This window comes from Ooceraea biroi, chromosome 6, assembly GCF_003672135.1.
Source record: "Ooceraea biroi isolate clonal line C1 chromosome 6, Obir_v5.4, whole genome shotgun sequence".
Lineage (NCBI taxonomy): Eukaryota > Metazoa > Arthropoda > Insecta > Hymenoptera > Formicidae > Ooceraea > Ooceraea biroi.
Genome location: NC_039511.1, coordinates 15,833,501 through 15,860,804, shown reverse-complemented (window position 1 = coordinate 15,860,804; position 27,304 = coordinate 15,833,501). Strand labels below are relative to the sequence as shown.

Genomic DNA, 27,304 nt, shown 5'->3' with positions numbered 1-27,304 from the left:
TACATATGAGTGTACGTGCTTGTGTCTATGTGAGTTAATGAACGAACAATCAGTATTGTTTCTCAAATATTATATATTCACGACTGAGTGAATATTTTTTGTAAATAATCATATTATGTTTAAGCGTTTAGTGGCTCCAGTTTTATCCAGTTTTACAAAATTGCATCAACCTCGTGTGCACGCTCGTGAATACCTCAGTTGCGTAATCGTCCGGAAGTAATTGCTGAAACGGAAATTTCGTTACTCGCGATGTATCCTTATAAAGTGTCGATATATTCTTGCTGCAGTTAAAAGCGTTTTACAGGATTAGCACTCGTCTTGACAGTGCTAATTCACTTCTATCTTTTCTCGTCTCTCTTCTTCTTTCGCGTCGTTATTCCCTGTTCTCTCTCTCTCTCTCTCTCTCTCTCTGTCTTCTTCCGGTTCTGAATGGTCGGAGTGAAGAGGCTCTCGACACAGGAACAACGGGACGGGGGCGCAAAAGGGTTGACAGGAAGAAGTTACCTGATAGTTAATACAAAGACTGTCATGTAAGATGCGCCGTCAAGCGGTAGTCGCTTCCTCCCTCCGCTCCTGCTACCTTACCTTCCCGCCCTTTATTTTGTTCTCCTCTATTTTCCCAGGGCTCGTTCTCTTCCTAGCTGGCAGATCCTTCGGGACGGCTAATTGTGAGTGACAGTCGCAACGGGTAACGGGAGAGGGATCAACGTCATTCTCGAGAACTTCTCAAAAGCCTCGTTGACGCTTCTTCTCATTTTCAAAGATCGCTATACTGACGTGGCTGATGTATGCATCCAAAAATTTTTTATATATAATTCACGTAATAGCCCGCGGCAACTGATATCGAGGGCGGAAAAATATTAATTGGCAAGACCGGAATAATGCAGCTAATGAAAATGATGGGCAATCGAAAACAGTCTCAGAACATTTGTTAGAAATTTGAGAATAAATTATAATCACAATGTGTTCTTTTTAAACCTTTTGAATAACTATAAAAATTAATAGTCTTTGATCTGCATATTTTCACGCGCATTGAACAGACCAGTTTCGTCAGCAATTTATTTTCGTCTTACGATTTTGTAGATCGTTGAAGCATTATCAAGCTGCACTCGTGGGAGTATAACGTAATTATTAAAATACACCCCAACTCTCTATCAGTCTCATCTCCCGAGTCCAACAAGGAAAGCATGTCATGGAACACGCATCTGGTTCCCCATCGAAGTGGGACGCGACCAATCTCGAGTTTACCTACCTCGGAAAGTACGCCGGTGACTGTATTTACCGTCTCTCGTAGGTACTTAATTTTGCTTGCGGAATGAAGTCCGGGGGGAGGCGCCGTTGGATGGCGCCGGTTAGGTGGGAAATGGCGTAGGTGTTACCGAAAGGTAAGAGTTGGTGTCGGGCACGCTGGTGTTGGTGGCACATTGAAATACCGGCGATATGCTCGAGGAGCAAGGCTGCAGGAAACTTCCGCCGAGTATTTTCCTGGGACTGTCTCTCACAATTAGAATACTCCGGAGAGAGAGCCAGCCTCGTACTCGTAGACGCGGAGTAACGCCGCAGATAGGTGCCTATTACTGGGAGCCTTCGTCGATTTTCCAACAACGGCGGGATGGGGGTGGTCGTGATGGGAGGTGTATACGAAGACTTCGCGACTGCGAAAGTCAGAAATTTAACGGATACACGCCGAGATTCGAAGGGGGTGCCAAATGTGTCACTAACGCTTCTGAAAGTGCCAGGCGTTCTTCAGAACTTTGTGCGTTTTCGCATATTATCGGAAACTAGTTGACTTGAAATCTGCGCCCGATGCATCCCTCGAGTAGAAACGTTACCGCCGAATTCTTTTCGGGGGTCGCATCGAAGTTGCCAGCCGACGGAGGAAAGTGCACTGCGATCGCGGAGGAATCGCGTGACGTGCAATTCGATGGTTCCGACCGACAGCTCTCTCGGAATAGTTGGTTATCGGCCGAGTGGTGAGCCGGTTGGGTGTGTGTCTTTAGAAAAGCATTAGTGTCCGGAATTAATTGATCGCGGAAGGGAAGTGGATACCTGCGAGCTTACATACTCCTATCTCACTCTCTCGGCTGCCTCCTCTCTTTCTCTCTCTTTCTCGCTTCCTTGCTCCCTTACTGTGCAGGGTGCAGGGTAATATCGGTACTAGTCTGTACCAGTCGATGAGCCACTCACCGCGCTTCCCCTCTTCATGGTTCCTCTTGCATCGCTCGTACACACGAGGGCGGCGCAACGATATAATCGGCTACTTCGTGACTTTCCTTGAATTTTTGATATCAAAGCACCTCTCGACACGTACGAATTTTACATTTTTCTCACCCCTTAACGCATAATTCAAAATCCTTTGTAGGAAATTTTCCAATCATTTATGGATCTAAAAATTCCTATAATCTGGAATATGTGATATCTAGAATTTGAGGAATCTATGAAAGTTGCATTTGACAGCCTTGCATTAAGTGCAAAATTTGTGAAAACTGTAATTTACAGAATATAGGGTAAACATGGAAAACATCTAGACGAATCGTTGTTATGAACCGAGATTTTTTCTGATTTCTTTGCATTCACTTTGTCTGTTTAAACAAACTCGCCGCAAGTTTCGTTTCATTGAGTTTCCGTTAAAATCTGTCCTAAAATATAAATGTGAAGCATTGCATAACATTTTTTAATTCTTCAAGTACAAGAGATGTCCTCGTAATATTTTCTGTCTTGGTGTTTTCTCCGCCTCGCATTATCATTGAGAATTCTCACTGCCAGAGGCAAAGAGGCCGGTTAGAAGCGTTTGTTTGACGAGGTCGAGGGTTATTAAGCCGAGACTGCAGACCACATCAGAGCTAACCAGAAAGACCCTTCGGCATATTTGCCTATAAGCTGCAACCTTTTCCTATATCCGTGCGTCTTACTCATCTATCAAAATTTATAATGACGTGGAGGCAACAATTTCATCATTTATTAATCACAATTTCAAGTTCTTTGAAAAATCGCAAGGGTGCGTAGAAATGATTCAAGCCCTTTGCATTAATTTATATAAGAAATATAGATATTATACATATTAAAAACATTGTATATAGGAAACAGTTATATGACAATTTAACGTATATTTAAAATTAATAACAGTAACGTGGTGCGGAAATGTGCTTGTTGTAATTATCGGCACACTTATTGATCACTGCTTGCATATACCGCTAATTGCGTCGTATTAAAAAGTTGCTTTAATTATATCAGACGATAGAAAATCGGTACACCACCTGATAGTAGCTCCCATTTGTCGATCAATTAAAAGTTTCACAATATCGTTCCGACGCCTTTCCTTCAACGTCGTGTTACGAATTACTTTACCGCCGCGTGCGTTAACGGGAGCAGTTCACTCGTCAGCGAAGTGCATTTCTCTTCATCGTCCTTTACCGGGCTTTGTAACAACCAGCCAGCCAGGATTATCCTATACATCGTTGGCGTTTAGAATCGCGTATCTATCCATTCGTCTAGCTCAGCAGCGGCTACCGCGAGCGCTTAGACGCAATCACGAAACCAATTGGAATCGGTAAATATCCAGCACGCAGCGGCGGCGGCTGCAAAGGCAAGATTGCCGGGTCGGAGGGTTGGCTGGGCATCGGGACGGGGATATATACGGCGGGGTGCAAAGCGTTTAGGCAGGTCGAGGAGTAGTCGAGAGTTGATATCCGGCAGATATGTCCTTGAAGCATGCGAGCGTAATCACGATCAGCCGCGTCGTGGGGATGAAGCCGGTGGATGAAGCGTGGCGGATAACGACGGATATGTACGCTTACACACGTTCACGTAAACGTTTCCACGCGCTTAGCGTAATGGATACGCGCGTAGTATCGCCCTCTCTCCCTTCAGCCAGCACTCCGTTGACTTCATCCCTTCACGTTCTCTAGCATGCTTTCTCTCTCTCTCTTTCTCACTTCTTCTCTCTTTCTTGCTCCCGCTTTCTCGTAAACCTGCTTCTCGATCCCTCTGTACTCTACGAATCTGCCTTTGGGCGCGATGCAGAAGCCGCGGGTCCCAAGATCCGACGTGATAAGTGGTTAAACGGCAGTAAGTAAATGTTATAACCGTACCGCGCGCGCGCGCGTATGGCGGTATGGCCTCAAAGCCAAGAGATCGCGAGCAGAGGCTGAGTTACGAGGCACGGGATGGTAACACGCAGCGAATACGCGGTACACCGAAGTGGCGGAGCGCATTATGAGATTGAGATTAAGTGGGATACGACGTGCGCCCGCTCGAGGATTACGCGCGCCTAACGAAAAAGGGTGATTCTCGTCGCCGGTCACGATACGCTCGTTTAAATTTCATTGCGTATAATCACGCGTGAGAAACGAACTTAATCGAGGACTTAATCGTCCCGGACGATAAGCCGCGTAAAAAAGCCCAACGCGGAACACCGACACCGTGTAACCACCATGAGATGACACTGTGACCTCGGGGATGCAAATTAGCCCTTGTGCAGTCTCGAGAATGAGGTCGCCGAGGAGGTGTCATCCGGAAGCGCGCTGGCCGGCGTGCCGCTTCCGTTTTAGCGCTGCGTCCCGGCGCTCGCTATCGCGCGCTGCATGTTTACGATAATACCCGAAATTAATGATTACTGCGAGTCAACTGCGAAAGTTCCGCGCGTTAATTTATAAAGGTAATATATCGTTGGACCGCCCCGCGGGTGTTACGGCTATTGCCGGTGTCGCCGCGCGGTTATGAATCACGTCCTTTGACAGAACTAAACGTTACAGCCGTCCTCTCCCCTTCGCACCGCCTCCTCCTCTTCCTCCTCTTGCTTCGCCAACCCCTTTCCGTTAGGGGGTCTTCACCACCAAGACGAACTCCCGGACGCGAACGATATTGTTAACAACTCGGCTCGCCTTAAATTATGCCCGTCGGGTAATTACAAGGAGGCACATGACATTCGTGCGTGGGAATAATTAATTCTCGCGATTACGTTTGCCTTCGTTCGCTTGCTCTGCTCCTCGACACGTTCCTTCATCGTGCCCACCGTGCACCGAAATTCTCGAAATTTGATGAAGCTTTCTTCCCCATGATTGATCTCTTGTTATTGTGTCCGTTTTTTTTCTGATTGCAGGTAAATAGCACGCCGCTTCGGCAGAGTTGCATTAGCCAGAACAGTTACGAGTCCCGAGCGTCTTTCTGTCGGCGGGCGGTAAGTCGATCGACCTTCTGTGCTTCTCCGATCAGCTCGTTCTATACGAACGAAACCTTTACAGTTACGACAATAGTAATTTACGTGTGCTTGCTTTCAATGTGTTTCAAGTTGCTCGCGAGATTCGATTGCAATCGATGAGCTGTGACTAATCCCGCAATTTGTGTTTTCGTACTATAGGAGTGTTCTAGCATTGTCTGAATTTTATCGTACATAAATCTGCGTTATATAGTATCAAGTAGATAAATAGGATGAATAAATCGTTCTTTTAATTTTTAAATATAATACATTTCTGAAGAATTTATTACAATGCAACTCTGATGTCATCAACTACCTCAATCAATCTCGTTCTCCCGAGATTTTTGTCGCAGATCAGAATGGGAGAACAGATTCGAAATTGAAGATTTAAACAATCGCTTCGATCGCGCGAGACCGTGAAAGGCCGCGAGAGTGTACGTTTTATCGATCGAAGATCCCGAAACCCCGATTGGGCTCTGATCGTAATCGACCTCGCGCCAGGCGACGTCGATATACCGGCTCGCTTTTAAGAAGCACGAAAGTGGTCTTGTTGTAAAGCAGCGCATAGAGGCCAAGAGAGAGAAAGAGAGAGAGAGTCTCGGGTTGGGAGTAAATTAGTAATTAGAAATCTGATACAGGTAAGGTAAGTCGGTGTTGTTTCGGCATCGCGTGGCTCTCCGCGTCGCGTGGACTCCTGCGACAGGCACGGCCTCGCGTGACCCGACGCCCCCCATCTCGGAGTAACCGTGGCCACGGGGGTGAACACGCGGGCAATCGTTCAGGGGCGGGCGGGTGGGGTGGGACGAAGGGGACGCCGTCCTGGAAAACGTAAGGGATGACAATTATGCCCTACAGGTAATTGCCGGGTTGCAGCTAAACGGAGCGCACGCCCCGACTCGCCCCTTCCGCGCCGCCTGAAACGCGAGCTTTCGCCAGAAAATCATGGGCTTTAAAAAGCGTCACGCTCCTCGAGCTCTCCAATTTATCGCGGTTTTCGCCCCTGCGCGACTCCGTCCCCGAGTGCAGTGAAAATATCGCGCGCCGCATTAATTATTTGACTTTCGAGCACGGTTTGCCATTGAATTTCCATTCCGCGTGTCGTTGTCGTAAAGATCATAAGTGTATTTGGTTTTTCTTGCACCACCTATCTACTACTTTTGGAGCATTGACGAAAATTTACTTTCCTTGTTTAAGGTATGAGTCGGTGCTTTGCACTTGCGTTATCACAGGTGTACGTATTATAGATATATGCAAAGTTCATATCATCATTAGAATAGAAAAACAGTTGAATGTAACGCCGTTCGAAAGATGCCCGCAAGGTGTTTCTCTCTTTTGCGTAGGTAGTCGTGTCCTTCTCTAGTTATGTTACCAATTTAGTTCTATTTCCTTATCTATAGATGCTGTATTTGAGTAGTACACTGTGGCGACGACATAAATATGTTATAAATGTTGCATTGCGGGCGCGCTTGCACATAACGAATTTCAGTGTTAAAGCTACATACCCCTATTCTTCTTCTCTATTGCTTCGATTTGAGTTTCTACGGAAGCACCCCTAATATTATGATGTAGTGCATTCACTTTAACTTCGTATACGCGCACATTAGCGCGATTCCTACGTGTGTATAAACCTCACAGAAATATTAATAAGGAAGCGGGTCAAGGAAATAGCAGCTTATGGCCCAACGTCGTTCATTCAACCGGCGGGATTTCCTCGGCGAGTTGCAAAGGGATGCCCGTCAATGGTTTCGAAACGAAACTACGGGGGAAAGTAATGCGTCCAAGTCGCCACGATTGCATCATGATCATTCCGAGCTGCCTACTTTCAACTGCCTACTGCAACAAAGACCTTTACCCTTTGCCTCGTTGCAATCGCGTCCAAGATTAGACGCAGGCGAACTTTGAAAATCACCAACAACAATATTAATATTCTTTGTTACTGTCGAATGTTAAAATAGCGGCAGTGTTTCGGGCCGCGCAGCGCGCATCGGAGACGCATCGCTTTCTTCGAGAAACGAAATCTTATAGTCGCGCACTTCCGTCGTACGTTTTTACCAATACACGCGACGCTAAGCTCGGCATTCGATCGTCACTCAGGCGAAGGAGGCACGGAAAGGAGGATAGACGAGGGTCAGAGGTTGCGGAGCACCGGGGCGTGTCGCGACGACAGCGTCGTCGGCGAAGCTTTTCCGCATCCACTCACTCCTTCGACTACGACGACGACGACTACAACGACGATGACGATCGTTCGGAAAATTAGTCGCAAATGTGTGTTATTTTGTCGGGTAGAACGGCGCACTACGGGAGCGCATACGCCCGGCCATGCATTATGCACGCGGTCCCTGTAGAGGCTGCCGGCCGGCCGACGCTTGTTTCGCACGCGCTTTTTCCCACGTGCTTGTAAGCCACGTAGCCCGGTCGGGCTATGCCTTTACCTAGCCTAGGCGTATGTAGAATTTCTACGTCGTGTGGAGGGTTGCGGATATCACTCTTTCTCTCTCTATATATATACATATACGTCTGTCTGTCACTTTTACGCCAAGCTTGACACGGCCGGTTCTACGTCTCGGCCACGTGGCTCGTCAAGACGGACGTAGGTTTGCGTCGTCGCACCGACGCTCACCCGTCGTCGTATATCGCGATCAGTGTGTTTTAAACCTTGGCACGCTTTGTTTTGGCTTACGTGTCGTATGCGTTCGACAATTCCGCGCGCGACTCGCTTACGTGTCCATACAGTGCTCATGATGATTAGAACGCGCGAGTTTCCGGGCTGCACGTTGTAATTGCAGTGATTTTGATTATAATTTGAGATGCATTAATTCTTCGACAGTGGTACTTGCGGATATAGACAGTTGAGACGACTTTCAAAGATCAGAGACAGTCGAATATTATCGAATTTCATCGTTCTTGGTATCTCATCGAGTTTAATATTGTAAGTATCAAATCAAAATAGAGTACATACATATATATATATATATATAATAGATATATAAAAAATATATAAAATTGCTAATTTCTAAAATTTGCAAATCCCTATTAATTAAGCCAATTACGAAGTTTGATACAGGAGCACGATAAATTTAAGAGCACGCGTTTTGAACTTAAGCAACTAAGAAATATAATAACTCATTGCGGATACGATTAAAGCCACTGTATCGCACATGCCTTGTAAAATTCCGGAATGGTTCATTCCGACTATAATCGAGTGCACCAGGATACACGTACGTGTACAAAGCAAGGAGCCCTCTTACAGGTTTCCTTCGAGCGCCTTAGCGTGTTCCCGCTCCAAGACCTGCAATTAATTTTATATTTTGTTGCCGCGTACCAGGTCCACGGACATTTAAAAGGGCTTCACGTCTGCGGCGCGTTCTGTTCGTGCACATGCTGGTCTCGCGAGGGGAGTCTGAAAAATGGGGAAAAATGGCGCGACGCTCGGTGTGATGTCGTGTCGTTCGAGTGGCGGTCGCATGCCAGCCAGAGAATTACCGTCGAGTGGCTAGAGTTACCGCTAGGAGAACACGTATAGGGTCTGACACGTTCGCATGACGGATGTCGATTCGATAGCTCGATTTCACCTGGAGCGCAATTCCGATGCCGCCCCGACACCCCCAAGAAATTTTACACCGATCGATCGTGATTATCCTTTCCTCGCTCGCCGTCGGAAATTCAGTGGAGATCAACGACAGAGTCCGGCTATTCCAATTCGATTCAATTTAATCAAAAACATATTTTTATATTTTTCAAACGCACGGATGATGACCACAATTGTCAATGATCACAAATAGGAATCCTATCAAATTTTAATAGTTTATAGAGGACATGTTTTTTACTTTTTTTTATTAGTGCTTTTTACTGGGACGCTTCAAAGACAATTTCGTCCGTGTAATTGTTCAATAATACTGTCTCTTTGATAAAAATCGTGACGCTAATGCGTGTAATAGTACGAAGCCAAGTGGTAATCGGCGATACAAAGAGCTCAGCTCTGCTACAGCAGAGGATCATGCTTTTGAAGGTATCGCGGTTGAATAGCGCGGACAATGCAGTATTTTGCAGTATTCATCGAAATCGAGGTCAGAAACGGTATTATTACGACGATTATACACTTTTGCGGGCGCCCTTCGGCAAGACGGCAAATATTCTTTCGCGTGAACGCTGCTCCCGGCGAGATAGGGTTACTCTGTCCTGCGCCGGGAATCGCAAGCTTGCATGGTCATTATAAAGCCATTAATCATATAAATAGGGCGAAGGAGGCAGGACCGGAGGGTGGTACCCGTTGTTCGAGTGAGGACGGTCAAGTCGAGTGAATTATCGATAACACAGACCTGCGAGTTTCCTGCAACCAGACGATACACCTATCAATTATTCGATCTGCGTGTGCACCCTTGCTCGTTCTTTGAAAACCACTCTTCGTGATGCACAATTTATGTCCCGATCTACCGTCTCCAAAATTCAGCCTATCGGTGGCGGTTATGAATCTATGCCGAGCTGCAAATGTTGAATTGTGATTCGCTGATTGTCGCTGATACGATTATCAGCAAATTATGAATCACGTTAAAATAATAGTGCAACTGTGCGTCACGTTACGAACTGAACTCTGCGTGCTTAAAAGATTTTTCAGATTTTTTCGATGAGTAATTTGATACTTAAAATCAGAGTCGGATTAGAAGTACTTTGTAAACTCGAGATTTCTCACAAGTTCCGAATATCTCTTGACGTCGCGTGTCCATCATCGCGAATATTCGGGAACGCGCGACTGTATTATGAGATAAAGTGAATCATTAAGTTAGCGACATGGACTCTCTCTTCTTTGGCGTTACACGAAGACGCTCCGCTCTCAGACGACTCTTAGACGGAGGATGAGGAGCGCTGCGGCAGTCGTGGGCTGGGGCGAGGATTACTCATCCGACCGAAAGGAGATTCCACTAAGCTTTCAGATTTTACCCTCTTAGCCGACCAAGGATTATAAAACGCAAATACGTCCCGTGATTAGTGAGGATAAAGTAAACATCGGCCCTCCGTCGTGGTTGTTGCTCGTGCGAAATACTCCAGAGAAGGAAGCGACGCCTCGAAGAAGTCGCCAAAAAATAATGCGACATTCCTTAGAGCTCGATTTACATATAAGTGCAAGAGTCTCGCGTGTACGCGTTAATTTTTCAAATATATTTGTTTGCATAAAAATTGTTTAAATTTGAAAGAAGGCAACTCTTCTTCAGGAACAATTTTATATTATCTCAGAAAACTTGAGTTTCTTGAAGTAACGAAAATATTTGTTTATTAAGTGAACGTTTATCTGGAAAATATGAAACTTGTGCGCTCAAGTAGACTCTATGGAGAGTTTGTACTGGTACCAGAAGATTAAAGGATGGCTCAGGATGTTCTTCGTGCGTCATCCGTCTTGCGTCTCTGTGTAATGTAATCGATTATCTTTTCCGTCGCGTCGAATCACCCGTCGCTTTTGATGGATTCGGATGACTTTAAAGTTGTCGATACTCTAGACATTCGCGCGAGGTATAACGGGGACCGAGCAGGATCGGGTCCGAAATTCGATATAATTTTGAGGGTAATTTCGAGATAGCCACTTTACGCGGATAAACTGTGGGAAGATAGAACTTTAGAGCGCGGGGAAGCCTCAAGCATCCTACGGAAGTCTGGCTCTAATTAAGCAGCCCCTACCCCTGCCACGGCTCCTTCACTCATCATCTTTCATCTCGCTCTGCTTGCCCCGCCGTCATCTTCTTCGGCTCCTTGGCATCCTCGCGGAGGTTCTGAGGTGAAGGTAAGCATCCGCGTCCCGCGTGTTATCATATTCCTGATTGTTATGTCTTCGCTGACGATACCCTACTGCTCGTGTTTTCTCTCTTCGCTCCACCACTCTCTCCCCCATCTCTTGGCATCGTTTCTCGATAGAGAAAGAGAGAGAGAGAGCGCGCAACGGAGAAATCTCTTTCTCTATCTCTTGAATTATTCGGCTCAATAATTTCTGCTCTGCAACGCTCTTTCTCTCGATCTCCTACGTATTCGCTTCGTACGCGCTGTTTCGCTTCTTCATGGCTGCCTGGCAACACAAGAGAGCGCAAGAGTTCCTAATTAAATTCCACTCTTTCCTAGCGAGCCTTTTTTTAGGTTTTCTCAACCGCACCTTAATTGCGCGGGAATCGAGATGGCTGTTGCCCTCATCAGCCACTCGGCACCGATCCTCCGTTCGCGTTTTCTCTCTTCCTCTCCTTGCCTCCCGTAGCCCGCTCTCTTAATTGGCGCATAATTATGTAAACAATTCCGACGTCGCTTCCCGACTCCTACGCTTAGCCACGAAGTTAGAGCTACCCCTGTCCTCCGATGCTGCGAGTCTCAAAATTAGCTCGAAATAAAGTTTCAGATTCAAGTATCGAAGTTTAACAACGCAAATTTACACGATCGCGCTACGTTGATCAACGGCGGAATATATGTCAATTCGATCGTTATTATATACCATCCGCCATTGTAAATTAATTAAAAGTACAATTAAGTGAGATGTGCTCGAATAAAACTGAGAAATTTCTATTATTGAACAACGTATGATGCTTTTCATGTTAAGTAATCATTACGTGCCGACATTTGGCAGTTTTTGCGAGGAAAGGAATTTGATCATACGAGCGATTTACGCGTACGCTTTACGAATTTATCGCTCGCGATCGAAAACTGCGGATTAACAAAAATCCGGAGCAGCGACGATCTATTTACGGTAGATCAGGGGTTGGTTGAACGAAAGGCGGGTAGTTCGGCGGAGTGGGCGGGCGGGTGAGCCGTGCTTGCGGCAACATTATCTAAAATTCAAGCTGTAATTACTTTGCTGGGCGGCGCTCCGCTTGATTTATAGTCATCGCGCGATGCAGCTGCGTGGGTGTAAGTAATTAAAAATGTACCATCGCGTGGAACGGCACCCTCCCCCACCTCGTAGGAAGACGGTTCGGAGCGGGAATCCCAGGGTGTGGGGTATCAGGGGTTGCTGCTTTTCTCAAACCCCGCGTGTGTATCGTCCCGCGCAACGAACGAAAATAATCGACTGAAAATTCTCATCCGATTTAAAAGCGAAAAGTAAACAAGGAACGCATACGTGGTACTTTAAGGTTGTCGCTTTTCAAATTCGATTGATGCGATATAATATTGCATATTTGTTTTATTAAACAGTATAGTATTAAAATATGTAAAGAAAATCATAATTGCCCAAATATTATAAATAATTATATATTAACACAATAACTAAATATATTTTTATTATGTTACAACTATGTTTTCTTTTATGTCTAGAAAAAATAGAATAAAGCAGGTATATGTTTCAATTATTGAAGAAACAAACAGAGCGATACTAAATATTGTTAAGTATGTATAACGTTCAAGAATAATGATCGCTTCTTTCATTTTCATAACGCAGAAAAAATCGAGTAACATTTTCTCGCTTTATAGAATGCAAATGGACTCCCGAAAGGAAGAAAGAATAGTCCGCTCGCCAGAAATCGCCAGAAATCGAGCATCAGTTGCCATTCGCACGAACATATTTTTCGAAATGCGGACGCGATCAGCATTTCTTATGCAATCGGTAACGATTAAGCGGGTATGTCGGCGATCAATTCTGGCTAGAGACCGAAGGCGGCCATGGCGGTTAGTTGGCACAGTCTCCAGGTTAATTGGCCATTCATGGTTAATTTAGTCCGGCACAAGCCGCCCGTAAGGCGACCCTTTCGACCCTCGAGAGACCGACTCGTCGATTTCGCATTCGTCTCGTGATGAAACAGGCGAGTACCGTCAATCGCCGATACCGATTTCGGGGTGATCCGTCCGGGTTTCTTGGTCTTTGCACTTGTGTCTTCCATCGCGCGTCTTTCGAATCGAGAACGATTCGCGAATTCGCTCGCGGCGGGCATTAATTAGCCGAAACTGCTCTAACGAAATGTGCGAGTAAATGGTTCGTGACCGAGGGACGGCGGATTTGCGAATCGTAACAGTTGTTACGGCGATAGCGATTACGGACGAAGTAAGAGATGGAACGCAGATTGGAGAAAAACGTTACCGCACGCCCCTGATGAAGGGGTGGGTCTCTCGATCAGAAAGTTCACTACTTTCGTGTGTGCTCCGCGCATGTTCCGCCGTGCGATCTATTTTCGCGGGTAATTAACGGGGCTCTAACGAACGGTAGCGTTGTTAACGAGTGCAACGAGCGCGCGCGTTTTCACCGAGCTTTGCGTATTTTTGTGAGGAACTCGCAGCGCAAAATATTTTGTACGTATAATAAAAATACGGCGGATACATTCGAGCGTATCGATAGCTTCGATGAGAACAACGCTATTCCATGATTAATATTCAGTGGAAAGAATATAAAAATATAAAAATATAAAAATTTATATTACGTATAAAATATTTATACGTGCGCGACATTTTCGAGCGTAAATCGCGGATAATTTTGCGCGTCGCTTAACTCGACAAGATACGAAGAACAAAACAGAGTAATGTCGAAGATTTGAATTCGGATTCATATGGACCTGGAGGCGAGAAGGGGTGAGAAGCGGGTGGGCGTTCACCGCGGCGACGTAGAATTCAAGAATACCTCGGGGAGATTACTAATGCGGGCTAACTACGGCCAGGACCTCCAGGAGGATGTCTGAGGATCTCCCGAGGAAACTCCCAGTCGTTATTGCATTCTCGTATGAGGGTGACTACGAGATAGGCGAAAGGGAGCAGCGCGAGGACGCGGCGGGTAAGGACAAGAGCTAGACAGTGGTGTACGTGGTGTTCGCGTTACCTATAATCTATTCTGGACGCGTCAGCGCATGAATGAACTTCTCCTGGTGGTTGCTTATCCACTTTCGTACGTGTTCCTCTAAACGCGAGCTGCGACGGACTCGCGCGGAGCTTCGTCTTCCAAGTTATTACTTCGCCAGCGAATCCGCGATTCCGTGGACTGCATGCTCGCCCGTTCCGTCGCGTCTCTACCCTTCTTATAGCTCTTCGGTTCTGCCAGACGAGCTTCCGGAACTTTGAATCGACAGCGGCAACTTCGTTGCTTCTGCACCGACGTAGTCGAAGTCTACGCATTCACGAGACGCGAGCGTCGTTCGGTAGAGCGCAAAATTCGGAAGTACCGGACGTACCGAGCGCATCGTGATGAGAATGCGATCCCGCGACATCAATTCGCTAGATTTCGGAAGCTGAACATTCCGGAATATTTCAAATGCGTCCTGATAAAACTGCATGTGTGCTTTACGTGCGAACTCGTCAGATATTACGCTGAAAGTACCAGCTCCGAGATACTTTCAATAACGCAAGAATTATGGATGATATATTTATTATCAAAGTCTCATCTAAGATCTCCAAATTCTAGGAAACGTAAATTTTCAACGAAATATAGCTAAAACTGAAGATAACGTGACGACGTCACGTTTCAATACAAGCGCGCTAACTATTACATACAAGTTGGTAATTACATGATGATTATGGGCGCATTATATGATGTTTGCTGGTGTTCACGCTGTTTGAACTCGCGTAACTAACTTAATCATTTATATTGCTCGGCACGGCGGTCAGAGCGTAATTCGGGTTAATGATTGGATGGTCAGGCGAGCCGAGTCTATCCTTATGCGAGGTCTTGCGCGCGTCTGACCGGCTCGAAAATCGGAATGGGACAGGCGACCCCAGACGCCGCAATTCACACATTGAATACCATCCGGATCCACGGTGTCTATACCCACTTCGAGACCCTCGTCCATGGTTTCCTTGTCGGCCACGTTATCTCGTATCGGGATGGAGAAGGAGGGCGGTCGGTGGGGAAACCACTTTGGTAATCTTCGAGTTTACAAGACGCAAACAGCTTAGGTGGTAACGCACCGATAAGATCTGAGTTTCTCCTTTCCCGATATACCACTGATAGCCGTCGTTAGGCCGTGGTTAGGACTTCAGCAACCCCCATGGAGCCTGCCTTTTGGCCCAGTCCGTCCGGCGTTTTGCTATCTGCTATCTTGTGTACCTTGGTCACTGATAAGGAATCTCCACCGGGTTCAATACCGCTGGAGGATCTCTTCCTCTATGTGAAGTTTCGCGACGTCAAACAAATGTGACTTAATAGTTCATGTGGTCAGTTTGTTGAAATCTACGTTCCAATCGTGGACTAGTATTAAATTCACTATTAATTTAATTGTGCAATAAACAGATATTATCGAGGGGGAAAAAACGTTTTGTTAGTAAAAGAAGTTTGCAAGATTACTGCTTTTCTTGACACTGTGATGCCTTCATGGGTGAGTTACTCAGAAAGGCCATTTCACAGGTCTTTACTTTTAGATCTATCTTCGACGGCTTCTTGGATCGATGGATATCCCGCTGCCATTTTCTGACACCTTTGTAAATCGTCTGTAACAAAACTTGGAGATTTCCTGATTAAACACTAATGCTAGACTTGAGATATTTCATGCAAGATGACAGTTCCGGAAATGTGCTTTATCTCAAATTATCTCTTTATAGTTTGCTAAATAATTTTTCAACGATAGTTTGATGTTATTCTGACCGAGGTTTATGGAGCTTTACATTTTTAAGGATGATCGTGTTGCGCATGTAATTCGCCCTAATCGCCCGGGACGAGCTTACCAAACCGCGCAACGTTGCTGGCTTCGAGTTTAATATATGCCGTAAGCCACAAGAAACCTCCTTGGTATGTCTCGCGGCGTGTGCGAGAATTTATCCCACGGTGGCGTTCTTTTTCCCATTACCAAATGCAAATATGGGTCTAATTTTAATTTTACGTGTATTAAAATCCGGAATCTCCTGGTTACCCAGCTGACGGAGGAGGAGCAGAAGAAGAAGAAGAAGAAGGCGCTCGCCTTCGGGATAAGAAAGGCGGTTCGTGCGGGGTTCGCCGGCAAGAGTGGGGTAGAGGGTTCCGTTGGGATTAGTTGGAAAGCGATTTCATCCTCGCGGGTGGTTGCAGCGGAGAAAACGCTCCTTCTCTCCCTCCCCCAGGCGCGCCGTCTCGCCTCGCTTTGGTAGAAAGCCGGGTGAAAACCAAAGCGCGAAATTAGAATACAAACCCATCAGTGGCGGTGTTGGTAATGTTAGGAGCACTCGTAAGGAGCAGGATAGAGGGAACGGATGAAAGACCCAGAGAGAGAGAGAAAGCAGCGAGAAAGAGAGAGAGATATATAGGGATAGGAATCAAACGGAGACAACAGGCAGATTTCGAAGGAAGCCGCGCTTTCGACGAGACTCTAATTTACATACGCTCCATAAGATAGCTGAGCGCGTAAGAGAATCTGCGTCGTTCTCCCGGAAAATACTGTAATTGGTTGTGTCGCCGTTCACACGACGGAATCGTGAGATTGTTCGTCATCTCAGGACTGTTTCTCGCAGATTGCTACGAAATTGAGAAAAATGTAGATCTGAATGGAGAAAAACTCAAGGAGAGATTCTGTTATCTGCATAACAGAAAGCTAAGAGGTGTCAACTCGCCGCGCGACTGGTCGTTGCAATTCACAGCGAGCCGACGAGGCCTTTCGGCGTTAATGGACGTTTATTGCGATTGCTGCGACAGCTGTGTTCGTCCGAGCGGTGATCTCGGAAGCCAGGTGGGTGGACAAAGAGGCCCGATCCTTGGCCATCGAGAGGGTACGCTCAGACGGAAAGTTTCCGGGAGCTTGGAAGCCTAGACGACCGGCGGGAACTTTGGTTCCTGATGATTGCTTGGTTAGCTGGAAACTCGGTGAAGCCCAGTCAGCGCCCTGGCGAATCGCGTCCTCCTCCGTGGCTGAGGTCGTCGACGGCGCGTTCACGTGGACGCGATTCGCCTCCTTGTTCTCGCCCACGTCGACGATAATTACCGCGACGGCCGCTTTTGTCCGGTTCGGACCACCGGGGTTTCCTTCTGCGCGTTCGTGGACGCCTTTGTCAGACGGTAAACGGAACTCCCTGCCGATTACAGCCACCGCGGATGAGAGGAAAATTTCCAGATCCAGCGCGAACTTTGTAGCAAGAGCTCCCTTCCTAGAAATCGTAACCGATGATGTATGGCAGTAGCTATAGAAAAATTCTGTTATAATCGCAGTCATTAGAGCTATAAGTTAAGCTTGTTCTATTGAAGATTCTCGGGTTATATTGTCTATGAAAATATACTGTAATGACAATTGTATTCTGTGCTACCATATTTGATATATTTTATATTATTTTCTTATTATTATTTTAAATGGTTGCGTTTTTTGCGACGTTGGTTTAGTTGAAACATTAGACGTGGAAGTGTATAAATATATATTTTCGTATCCGTTTTAAATAATCGCCGATTATATCGTAATAAAGCAATTTTTCTCCACTCTGCCGTCGAATCTCACATGCAAGGTTTTATCGGATCTGACATAGTGACGCGAAATACGAGTAGTACTCGTGAGCACGGTGTTGCGTGTAGCATAAAGTATGCATCTGGAAATATATTTCGGGGGAAACGGCTTTCTTCCCTCCGGTTTACCGAACAGACCCGGGGTATGAGATAATAGTCGCTTACCCCGTAAATATCCTTCTACGCGTATGGGTCCATATCTTATAAATAAAATAGTGACTCTTAAAAAATAGGGGAGTATTATTAACTCGCATTAGGGGGTGGTCCTTCACCGGTAGCGAGCTTGGTTGCCCTTTTTCGCCAGCTTCCTTCACTATTCTATCGAGGGTTGAGATCACATTGAAGACGCAGCTGATGCCGTGGCACCGCAGGCTCGTAAAATAATCCTCCGCGCGGCGCAACGGATTAAGAAAGTGGAGGGACGTTGCGTGCAAGCGAAAGAAAAACGTTTGCAACGAGAAGTGGCGGTTGTTAAGAGAATCGGCTTCGTAAACCACGACGAGTGGTACGTCAGAAGTTTCAATGCGTTCGTTATTCACCTGGATTGTTTAATCTTTTCCTGAGAAATGTAGATTATCGAAATATGCGACGGAATATAAAAGGTAATAAACACGCAGACATAGAAATGACAAAAGCAAGGATTGCATCGCTCGATAAGTGACGATAGCGTTAGAAAGAGGGACGTTCCTCCTTTCTAGGCTTCAGCGACTGTCGAGAATATTTCGCCGGTAGGTTTCTGAAGTCATGACGCCGGGTGATATGATCTTTTAATGGTCGCTTTGTGGCTCGATTCATCGCCAAGATCTAAGAAGACTGGCGGTTGGCTGGCGCAAGCTTCTCTACCTTGTCGTCTTTGTCGTGTAAGCGCCGGGGACGTGACTCCCTCACTTTACACGATGGTTTCTCCCTCGCTCCTTGGGTACCAACCTCGTCCCTCCCTCTCGTTAACGAAGCGAGAGGACCGGCAGACCGTCCGACCGACCGGCGGCTGTGTCGGTGCTTAATTTTCCCCTCGTAATTACGCGGGTAGAGTGCGCAAGACGAAGACCAAGTATTGTACGAAGGAGGGTGCGAGCCGTGGGGACTAGTTCGTATATCCGACGTAGCTACATGTCTACCCGATGTGTAGAACTCCTGTCGAACCTCCTTCGGTACGTAGTAAGACGCGAGAAATTAAGAACGACTACTGTTTCCTCGCAGCTCTGACTTTTTATACATTTGAAGACTGCTTCCGAAGCGATATCTAAGATGGATATGAGCTAGCTGCCGCAACAATTTTTTGAGAATAATAAGGAATAATATAACGCAATTTTTAAGAACGATCTTCTTCTCTTAGCTTATAATTTTTTATCGACAAATTTTTGCGAAGTAACACATCCTTTATACTTCGTCCACTTGTTTTAAATTTCTTTCTTATTCGATTCATCTCGCGACACTAAGAATGATAAAGAATGGAATAAATTAATCACAATGTATAACAGAATAAGATTGACAACTATATGTAGGGTTTATATAATATATATGCGACGATCATGGCGGCTACGGGGAAGGAAAGCAGACTGGCAGCCCGGGCTCCGCTGGGCGGTCGCATGAATTGGCTATTAGTAGTTCGAAACAGTATGCTCTAATGGCGACCTGTTGGCCTTTGCTCGCGTCGTTGGACCTACACCCGTTCTCTCGCTCGTCCTTCATTAGTGCGAGGACAGAGCCTGACAGAGTACGACGGCGAACAACCTGGCTGAGTTTAAAAGCTATCTTCAGTTTGACAAAACGGACGAAGTATTCCGAGGGTGGTCTTCGACTAGGACTATTACCGGAAAATTGCTATCTTTGATGGCCCTGATGGGACCTCATTGTCGCGACTACGTCGAGTTTTGAATTCGGATCTATTGTATCGTCAAGTCGCCGGGCGTTTCTTGACCAATCGCGTTTATTATCGCGTAATCGTCTCGTGGAGGTGGCGTCGGCTTTCATATTCCCGTCGCGAATCTCTTCGTTCAGCTGGATGCAGCTTCCTCTGTGCGACGCAGCAGATTCCACGAATTGTTCGCGCTGCTTCAGCTATTTTTGCAGACCGGCGTAAGACGTTAACCAGAGCGGAAGAATCTTTTTAAAAGAATGCAGGCGGAGCAGCAATGCAATCCCACCCACGAGCTAAGAAAAGACAAGATGGGAGGATGGGAGGATGGGAGGATGGGGGTTGGAGTGAGTTGAAGATTTTCTCAAAGGGGTTCCGTTCACTCGTTCGCCCTTTGTTTCGTGATGCCGTAGCTCCGTAGCGGCGAAGCTATTGACTCGTTCTGCCCGGCATTTCCTCGTTTCTTTGATTTTCCCTTTGTACGAAGACACGCGGAGACTCGATAATAGCATTGAAATATTACACGCGGCAAATCCGTTCGCCTCCGCGACTCGAATTCCGAGTTCGAGTGCAATCCTATGAGATGGACGTGGAGTCGCGTGACATTTCGTGTGATGATTATCTCATTAAGTCGCTTAACAAGGCGATCGAATCTCTTTACGTTGCTCTCTAAACATTTATAATATTCCTCTGCATAAAATGGCCTATAAAAGTCAAATTAAGAGTGAGGTGCTTGTTTCCGATAACTCCATAAGATAATGGGCTCAAGTAAGTACGTACGTACTTCTGTATTACGTTGAACCCTACGCGATATCTTTCGCTCGCGGCATATAGCTATTTCTCTGCGCTGCGTAGATCAATGTTTCGTGAATGATGTCGCATGCGAATGACGTGGGATTTTACTGCTGACGGCTTCCACGGTGCGTCGGCCATTTTCCATTTTGCGGAGAGCGATCGCTCGGGGATTTCTATTCTTGTCGCGCGCGATGTTTTCTCGGCAAATCGCGTCCGCCTCCGCTCGTAGGATTTCGCCAGGATGAAAGCATTTCATTGCTCGCTCTCTCTCTCTTTCCTCTCTCGTTGCTCCGATCGTTATCCCGATAGAATCCAAAATCCTAGCATTTCCACCGCCCTGCCGTGAGTCTGGCACTCCTTAAATCGAAGCGATGTCTAGGAGATCCCTGCGCCGCCCTACAGAGCTCCCTTATGCCACCTCGAGGACGCCCGTACGGAGTCTTTACAATACGTCCTCGGCACAGCTAGCTACCCTTTCTCTTAACGTCCAAAGTTTTCAAAGTACGACGTTCAATGGGGGACGTCGTATATATGGCTATCACCCCTTAACGTTCCGCGCGCCCCTTCGTCCGCTCGTCCGTTCTTGCTGCCCTCCGTACTTTCCTCCTCCGTTTTCGTCGTCCGAAGCTGACGCTCCGAAAAGCGCTGGAATCGTGGTCCGCGGATTGGCTCCGTGCGGAGACCAAAACAATTTTATGGGAGCGCAATGGCCCGAGGAATTTCATTTGTTCGTGTGATACGACGCGCGCGATCGTCCTGACGTTCCGACGACGACGTGATTTGCTTTGAAATCCTAGGATCCATGTCAAATCATAACGCCACTGATGAAAATTAGCTTATTCATCCATTCATTTGTGATTTTTATCGGACTTCTCTCGAATGATGACGAATGCGATGACGTGCCATTTGCACGGAGACGAATTGCAGATTATTTTACAAGCGTGCAATTTCTTCTATTTCTGCTATATTTTTTAAAAATCGTCTGACTCGTCTTATGTCGATTTAATGCGACTTGCGCGTTACATTTCTTGTTAACTTCTTAAGCGATGATGATTCTTATCAGCCGAGCAACATGGAGCTCACTCGGAAACTCTGTCGCTGGTTCGCGGAGCATGGTCTGGCGATGTCCAAGGAGGATTCACACGATATCACACGGCTACGTAGAGATACGAGGAGACGGGTCTTCCCTTCCTCGTTGGGTGGCTGGCCATCCTTTGTTGACGGCCTCCGCCGTTCCACGGAAACAGTCGCCAGGAAGTGAGCTAGCGCAACGAAGAGGACGCCCACCACCGTGACGTCATACACCACTGACTTCATCTCGTTATGTTACGTTCCTCGACGAGACGTCGGATGCAGGAAGCCTACCATTTCTCTCCATTTCACTTTCTCCCTCTCTCTCTTTCTCTCTCTATCTTCCTCTTCCCCCCTATGTCTCTCTATCTCCTTCGTCCTCCTATCTTCCCGTCCCATTCTCTCGTCTCTATCATCCCCGTTGACAAGACCCCTCGCAGCCTTGCTCTCTTCCCGTTCGCACGCATGCAGCTCGATTCGATTATATTCTAATGTCATTAGATATAATAAATCTAAACTCGATTCTGCGTGGTGGCGATGAAAGATTAAAATAGATTTCAAGAAGGGACGACAAGTGTCACTGATTAATTTCACTTTGCTGACAATTAGTTATTCGCTCGTAAATTTAATTTTGTCTTAGCGTACTGTGTCTCAAAACACAGACCAAGAGATGGACAATATATACTTGTTCGAACAGCTACAGACCAGGATAAATTACGCGACAGCGGAGCACCAGTATCATTAGACAGGTAAAGGGAGAAACATGGTGATTTCGATTAAGGAGTCCCATGATCTTGCAGTCCGGACTTCTAGCTAAGTAAGTAGGTGTCCGAACACGAGCGGAGGAAGAGGGCGACGAGAGTGTGACTCAGGTCGTCGCTGTTGTCGGCGGCACCGTGAATTTATGGGGCCGTAACAGCGACAAGTGGTTCACAAGTCGCCGGTGGCATCACCGTTTGGCGCCCACCCCGAGAAGAAGGGCTTTCTCGTTTCGCTCTCACCTCCCTCGTCCGGAACGAAATAAATTGGGTTTACCGTGGAGGAGACGTCTCGTTGCTTCCTCTCGCTGCTGCGGATGTTGCTGTACGGATTTACCGGTAATGTCGCCCGGATCTATATGATCGCGCGCCGCTCCCCGCGCGTGTAACCGGTGAGATAATTACGCATCCTTCAGTAGTTACACACCGGGATGATTCCGCGTGAGCGCGGATACGTCGAGATTGCACGGTAACTCCCGATTTCGTCTCGGTGTCTGGTATCAGCGTCCTAATAACTTCGTCGATTATTATTCTTGGAAATCGCACCTTCCCCGCTTTACGTGAGTTGGTGAATCTTGGCTCGCCGATTTAATTAACTGCGGTTGAATTTAATGAATTATCGATATTACTGATTAATGCTGAGATCGCCAAAATGTAATGCAAAGTCGAAATTTGATTGTGATTCTTTTCTCGTGAAGTATCGTATCGTATCGTATCGATATACTTATCGTATCATGAGAACCATGTAATAAATGAAGGAATGGAATTTTATTTTTCATATGCTTATTTTAATTACTCGGTTCCTAGAGTTTATTTGCTTCCTACAACGTACATGTATATTTACAATATATATTAATTTATATTATTATATTGTACTGTTATATTATTCTGGTAAAAATGTATTTTCTGCCATGCATAACTGTTGTGACAATTTTATATTGACCTATCGCTCTTTAATATAGATTTCAGATACATGTTTATCTTTCTTTGTTCCGATAGATCCATAAGGATCTATCGAGCTTTAATAGATCATCTGATCGTTATTTGTTTTGACGCTTAACTTGTTGGTTGCTTCTCGCTCGCCTCGTTAGTCTAATCAGCTGTTCACACACTTTCATAGAGAGTTTCGCGAAACCTCGGGCAGCTTCTGCGAATTTCTGTATCGAATTAGTCATCGATTAGAGTTCAAATCGATCAGCGATTAACGAACATTTCTCAAATAATAAATGCAGGTAATCTTAACATTTTTCGCACTTCAACCTAAATTATCAACATCTCTCTCTCTGAACAACATCCAAAATTTTGATTAATTTTAGTAAGAGCGTTCTTATAGCTTTTGATGCATAATTTTATATCAAACGTTAGCTTATATCACGTATTCCAGTTGTTTAAAAAATAAAGGCATTGCATTTTTTATTCCTCTCATTTTTGTTTCTGGTTCTATCTCTCCTCGCTTCGCGCCATCTCGCAGAAGGGGATTCACGCGATAACGCCCGGCGATTCGATTTGATCCGAGGCGGTGTGAAAGTGACGGCCGTCCGCCTCTTTCTCTCTCATCCAGCACCGAACGCTTTGTAGGTCGCACCGCGCCCCGGCCACCCTTTCGAGAGCGACGGTTTAAAGCGTATTAATTAACCCTTTATTAGACCCGAGCGAAAACCGCCGCGCGCTGGCGCGAGATGAGCCTGATTCAGGGGTGCTACCGGCGTGTCTGGATTCGCCCTGGGTGTAGTTCAGTATTTATGAAAAGCTTCCGCAGAATATTTCAAACCATCGCGCGCACGCCCGTGTCGTCGCTACTTAATTCGCGATAAACCAAGCTCGCTGCTGCAACATTTACGACAATAAGACCTCGACTCGAGATTGGCGCTTCTGCGAGAAGTCTGAGAAAATCGTGTGAACTTGCGGTGAGAACACGTCCTCTGCATTTTCTCCACAAGGTTTTTGCCCCCTTGGGTCCGTGTATCCGTAACAGGGAGTGCTCTCTCCGACAACGAAGTTTCCATTAAATTTCGTATTTACTCGGACTGCCATCCGGGGTCCGGACAAATTATCCATCACGACGCAGAGATTCATGTGAAAAGAGACGGGTCCCTTACTGCAAACAGCGCTCGCTTCCTGTCAGGTAATTAACGTGCGTTTCCCGATATCGCGAACGTTGGTGTACCCGGACAGCGCGAATAATTCTGATGTACTTTGCGAGCGAGACTCTTGGTGGGCCTCTCATTTGGATGCTTTTCGTTCTCGGTTGGAATTGTGACGTACCTTATCCCTCCCCAATCGTCATTATTCGTTTATTTCGCCGTCCAGACAAACCCAAGCAGGAAGTCCCAGGAAAGGAGGAGGAAGAAAAAAACAGAGTCCCGCGACAGAAGTTTGAAAGAGGGAGAAGGCCGTTTGTCTGTCGAATAGTGCACATATATCGCTCGTAACGCAACTCGTTCTCTCTCTTTTTCTTTCCTCTTCAGTGAGGGGTGAGTGTGCTCAATTTGCCACGTCGAGGGTTGCAGGACCCGGTGTACCTAGCCGTTGGCGGGCGGCAAGAGAGAAGGGAGAGAGGGTGGCAGAGTCGTTGGAGGGTGTACGGGTCCCTTAGAGGGACGTAGGACGAGGTCGGAGATGTAGGGCCTCGGGTGGCACGATGTACGACGGGATCGAGATGAGATTGTCCCGCTAGGCTTCTCCGTCTCGCTTCTGCTGTGCTCACAAACCACCCTTTACCCTTAACGGCCTCCTTCTTCGATAAACTCTTTACACGGCACGAGACATCGATGCCTTACTACCTCCGAGATCATCGTAAAGGACGCGGCTTACTCTAAAGTATCTTCAACGTGAGCCTGTTACCGCTCGTGCTGTAAATTTTTTTCTTTCTCTCTCACTGATCTGTACATAACTACGTAATCTAATATTTAATATATAACATAAGCTTAATATTATTAGATTCACATATAGCATTTAATTAGAACAACGTGTTGCAGGTGTCTTGAATATTCTTTTATTTACGAAAAAGATTCTGCTTTATTTATTTTGTTTATTTATTATTGATAAAAAGGGGGTTTTATCAATAATAATTGACAGTAAATATAATATGTATGCAAAGTGGTGTTTGTTATTTTTACACGTGATTATAACACTGAAATATAGAATAGACAACTGATAGGTTTAAACCATAACACTCGTAACGTCTATTAATTATTACTAACGGTAATTTAAGCGTAATGCATCTCCAACGGTCAAAAAGGTGATGTACGAGCGTAGCTAGTGGTTTCTGAGAAAAACGTGGGTACGAAGAAAGCGTTTGAGGGTTATTGGTCCAGGATCATAAGCAGTGTTTTGGCTCACTCGGAAGACGCAACGTGCATTTGATAGCCTTATCCTGGGGCAAAGACCTGTCGGTAGGCAAGGGTGGAGGCTGATTTTCGGGCGCAAACTCGAGTAAGAGGCGACTGAAGAGCAGCGTAGGCGACAGGGAGGTGTGGGGTGGTGTAGTGGGGGATTCACGAGATGAGTTTAGACACACGTGGAGACTTAGATGAGACGGGACGAGACGAGACAATGCGGATATTGGACCAGGGAAATATGGAGGTAAAGTAGACGAGTTGTCGATACCGGAGTGAAGACGGCGAAGACGGCGACGGCGCAAGATAACGCCGGTAGACAAACTTTCCGGGTGAGGTGGAATCCTTGGCAGTTATCAGAGCCTGCCGCAAAGGTAAACGTAAGCCCTTAGTTTGGAAGCCTGCTTCTCCGCCGAGTTCCTTGTCATAGGATAAGCAAGGCTAACAAGCAGCAAAGTATCGTCGCTGATATCCGAGAATGCAGATTATCAGTAGGATGTTACGTTCTGCCGGGTAATACGTGTAACGCTGCACGTCGCTGTATCGAGTCCTTCAGAATTCTGCAATCCTTTCATCTCTGAATAGTGATGTAGACCGTGAGGATAGTCAGGACCAGTCGTACATCGCGAACGAGATCGCATCTGTCCTCGAATACGGAATGTTCAAGAAATGCAGATGAATCTCGATCGACAACTTTCGATCTCGCTAAGATTTTGCTATCGAACGTGTTTGGAGTTTTTATTTTGTGAGCCAGTATCGTGCTGGTAAAGGGAAGCGCTGGGAAACGAAGGATCGAACTCAATCGTGCGAGAGCGGGAAGATCCGCGGATCGTTTTTCCGGGCCGCGAGATGCTGAAGAAGAAATGAGAGGAAACTATCTCCCTGCTGGAGCTCACGGGGGGCATTCGTCGAACGTTTCGCGACGGGTTAGTCGAGCTCGCCCTTTCGCTGCTGCAGGAGCGAAAGTAGAACCTGTTTAATGGAGCTCGAGCCATTCTGGAAATTTGATCGGCGAGAACAGTCAGCCAGCCGTTCTTCCCTATGTTCCCTCTGCGTTCCTCCGCCGTCGCCTTCTTTTTGCCTCCTACTTGCTCTTTTTCTTTTTTTAAGGGAGAGAGAACGCCATCTCCTTTTCTCGCATTCCGCTCCGGATTCGGATTCTGCTTTCACAACTTTGATTTGATTCCGTGTCCTTCTGTTCTTTTTCACGATTCCGTGCCCAGTGCAACGATTGAGAGCAGCGAGATTTTAGAAATCTTTGAACATGTGATATTATCATCTAACTCTGTGTAAATTACTTAACGTATTAGAAACGAATGGTTTTGTTACATTTATTAATGCAGTTTTAGAGAACTTGATGAAACATGCACTCGTATTAATTTATTAATATTGTACCTATAAGTATCACATGCGTATCATTTGCTAAATTTAAATTCAATTACTGTGACCAGCGGTAAATCTTGATAACTTCAATTTTATTCCTCATTCAGAATCACTTGTTATTTATAGCGATGTTTTTATAGCCGTTAACGCAGATTTGTGCTCCGTTTGAATTTGACCGAATAGAGCGACGAATGTAAAGAACGGAAGGAGGACAAAGGCGAATCAGAGATAAGGCCTGGACTGTGGCGTCGGCAGTTTTGAAAATTTACTGTCTCGTCGACCGGCGGCCAGGGAGATGTAACGCTTTCTGTTTGCATGTAAAGTATCGCCAGTCGACTGACCGTGGACGCCATTGTAGCAATGTAGATGTATGCGGGGCACTGCCATGTGCTCTCTTCGCCGAGAGAACGATACGAACTCCGGCAGGAAGTGACGTGCTCGCGAAATGGAGTGAAAATTCCACGGTGGGAAAAAGCCACGGGCGAGCATTACACGGGAAAACTGCACAGTACTATCTCTGCATTTACATATCGCTTGAAATTTGACGTAATTTTTTTTAAA

At 46.2% G+C, this 27,304-nt stretch overlaps 1 protein-coding gene across 5 annotated transcripts in view; it reads left to right on the top strand.

Moving 5' to 3' along the window:
* The window catches only part of LOC105284577 (mucin-12), a 275,050-nt gene that overhangs the window by 117,730 nt on the left and 130,016 nt on the right, over window positions 1–27,304 (top strand). For all 5 annotated transcript variants that reach the window (XM_026970345.1, XM_026970344.1, XM_026970343.1 and 2 more), the window contains exon 3: window positions 5,102–5,179. In XM_026970345.1, coding sequence (XP_026826146.1) covers window positions 5,102–5,179 — 78 coding nt within the window. The remainder of the gene's footprint in view (window positions 1–5,101; window positions 5,180–27,304) is intronic.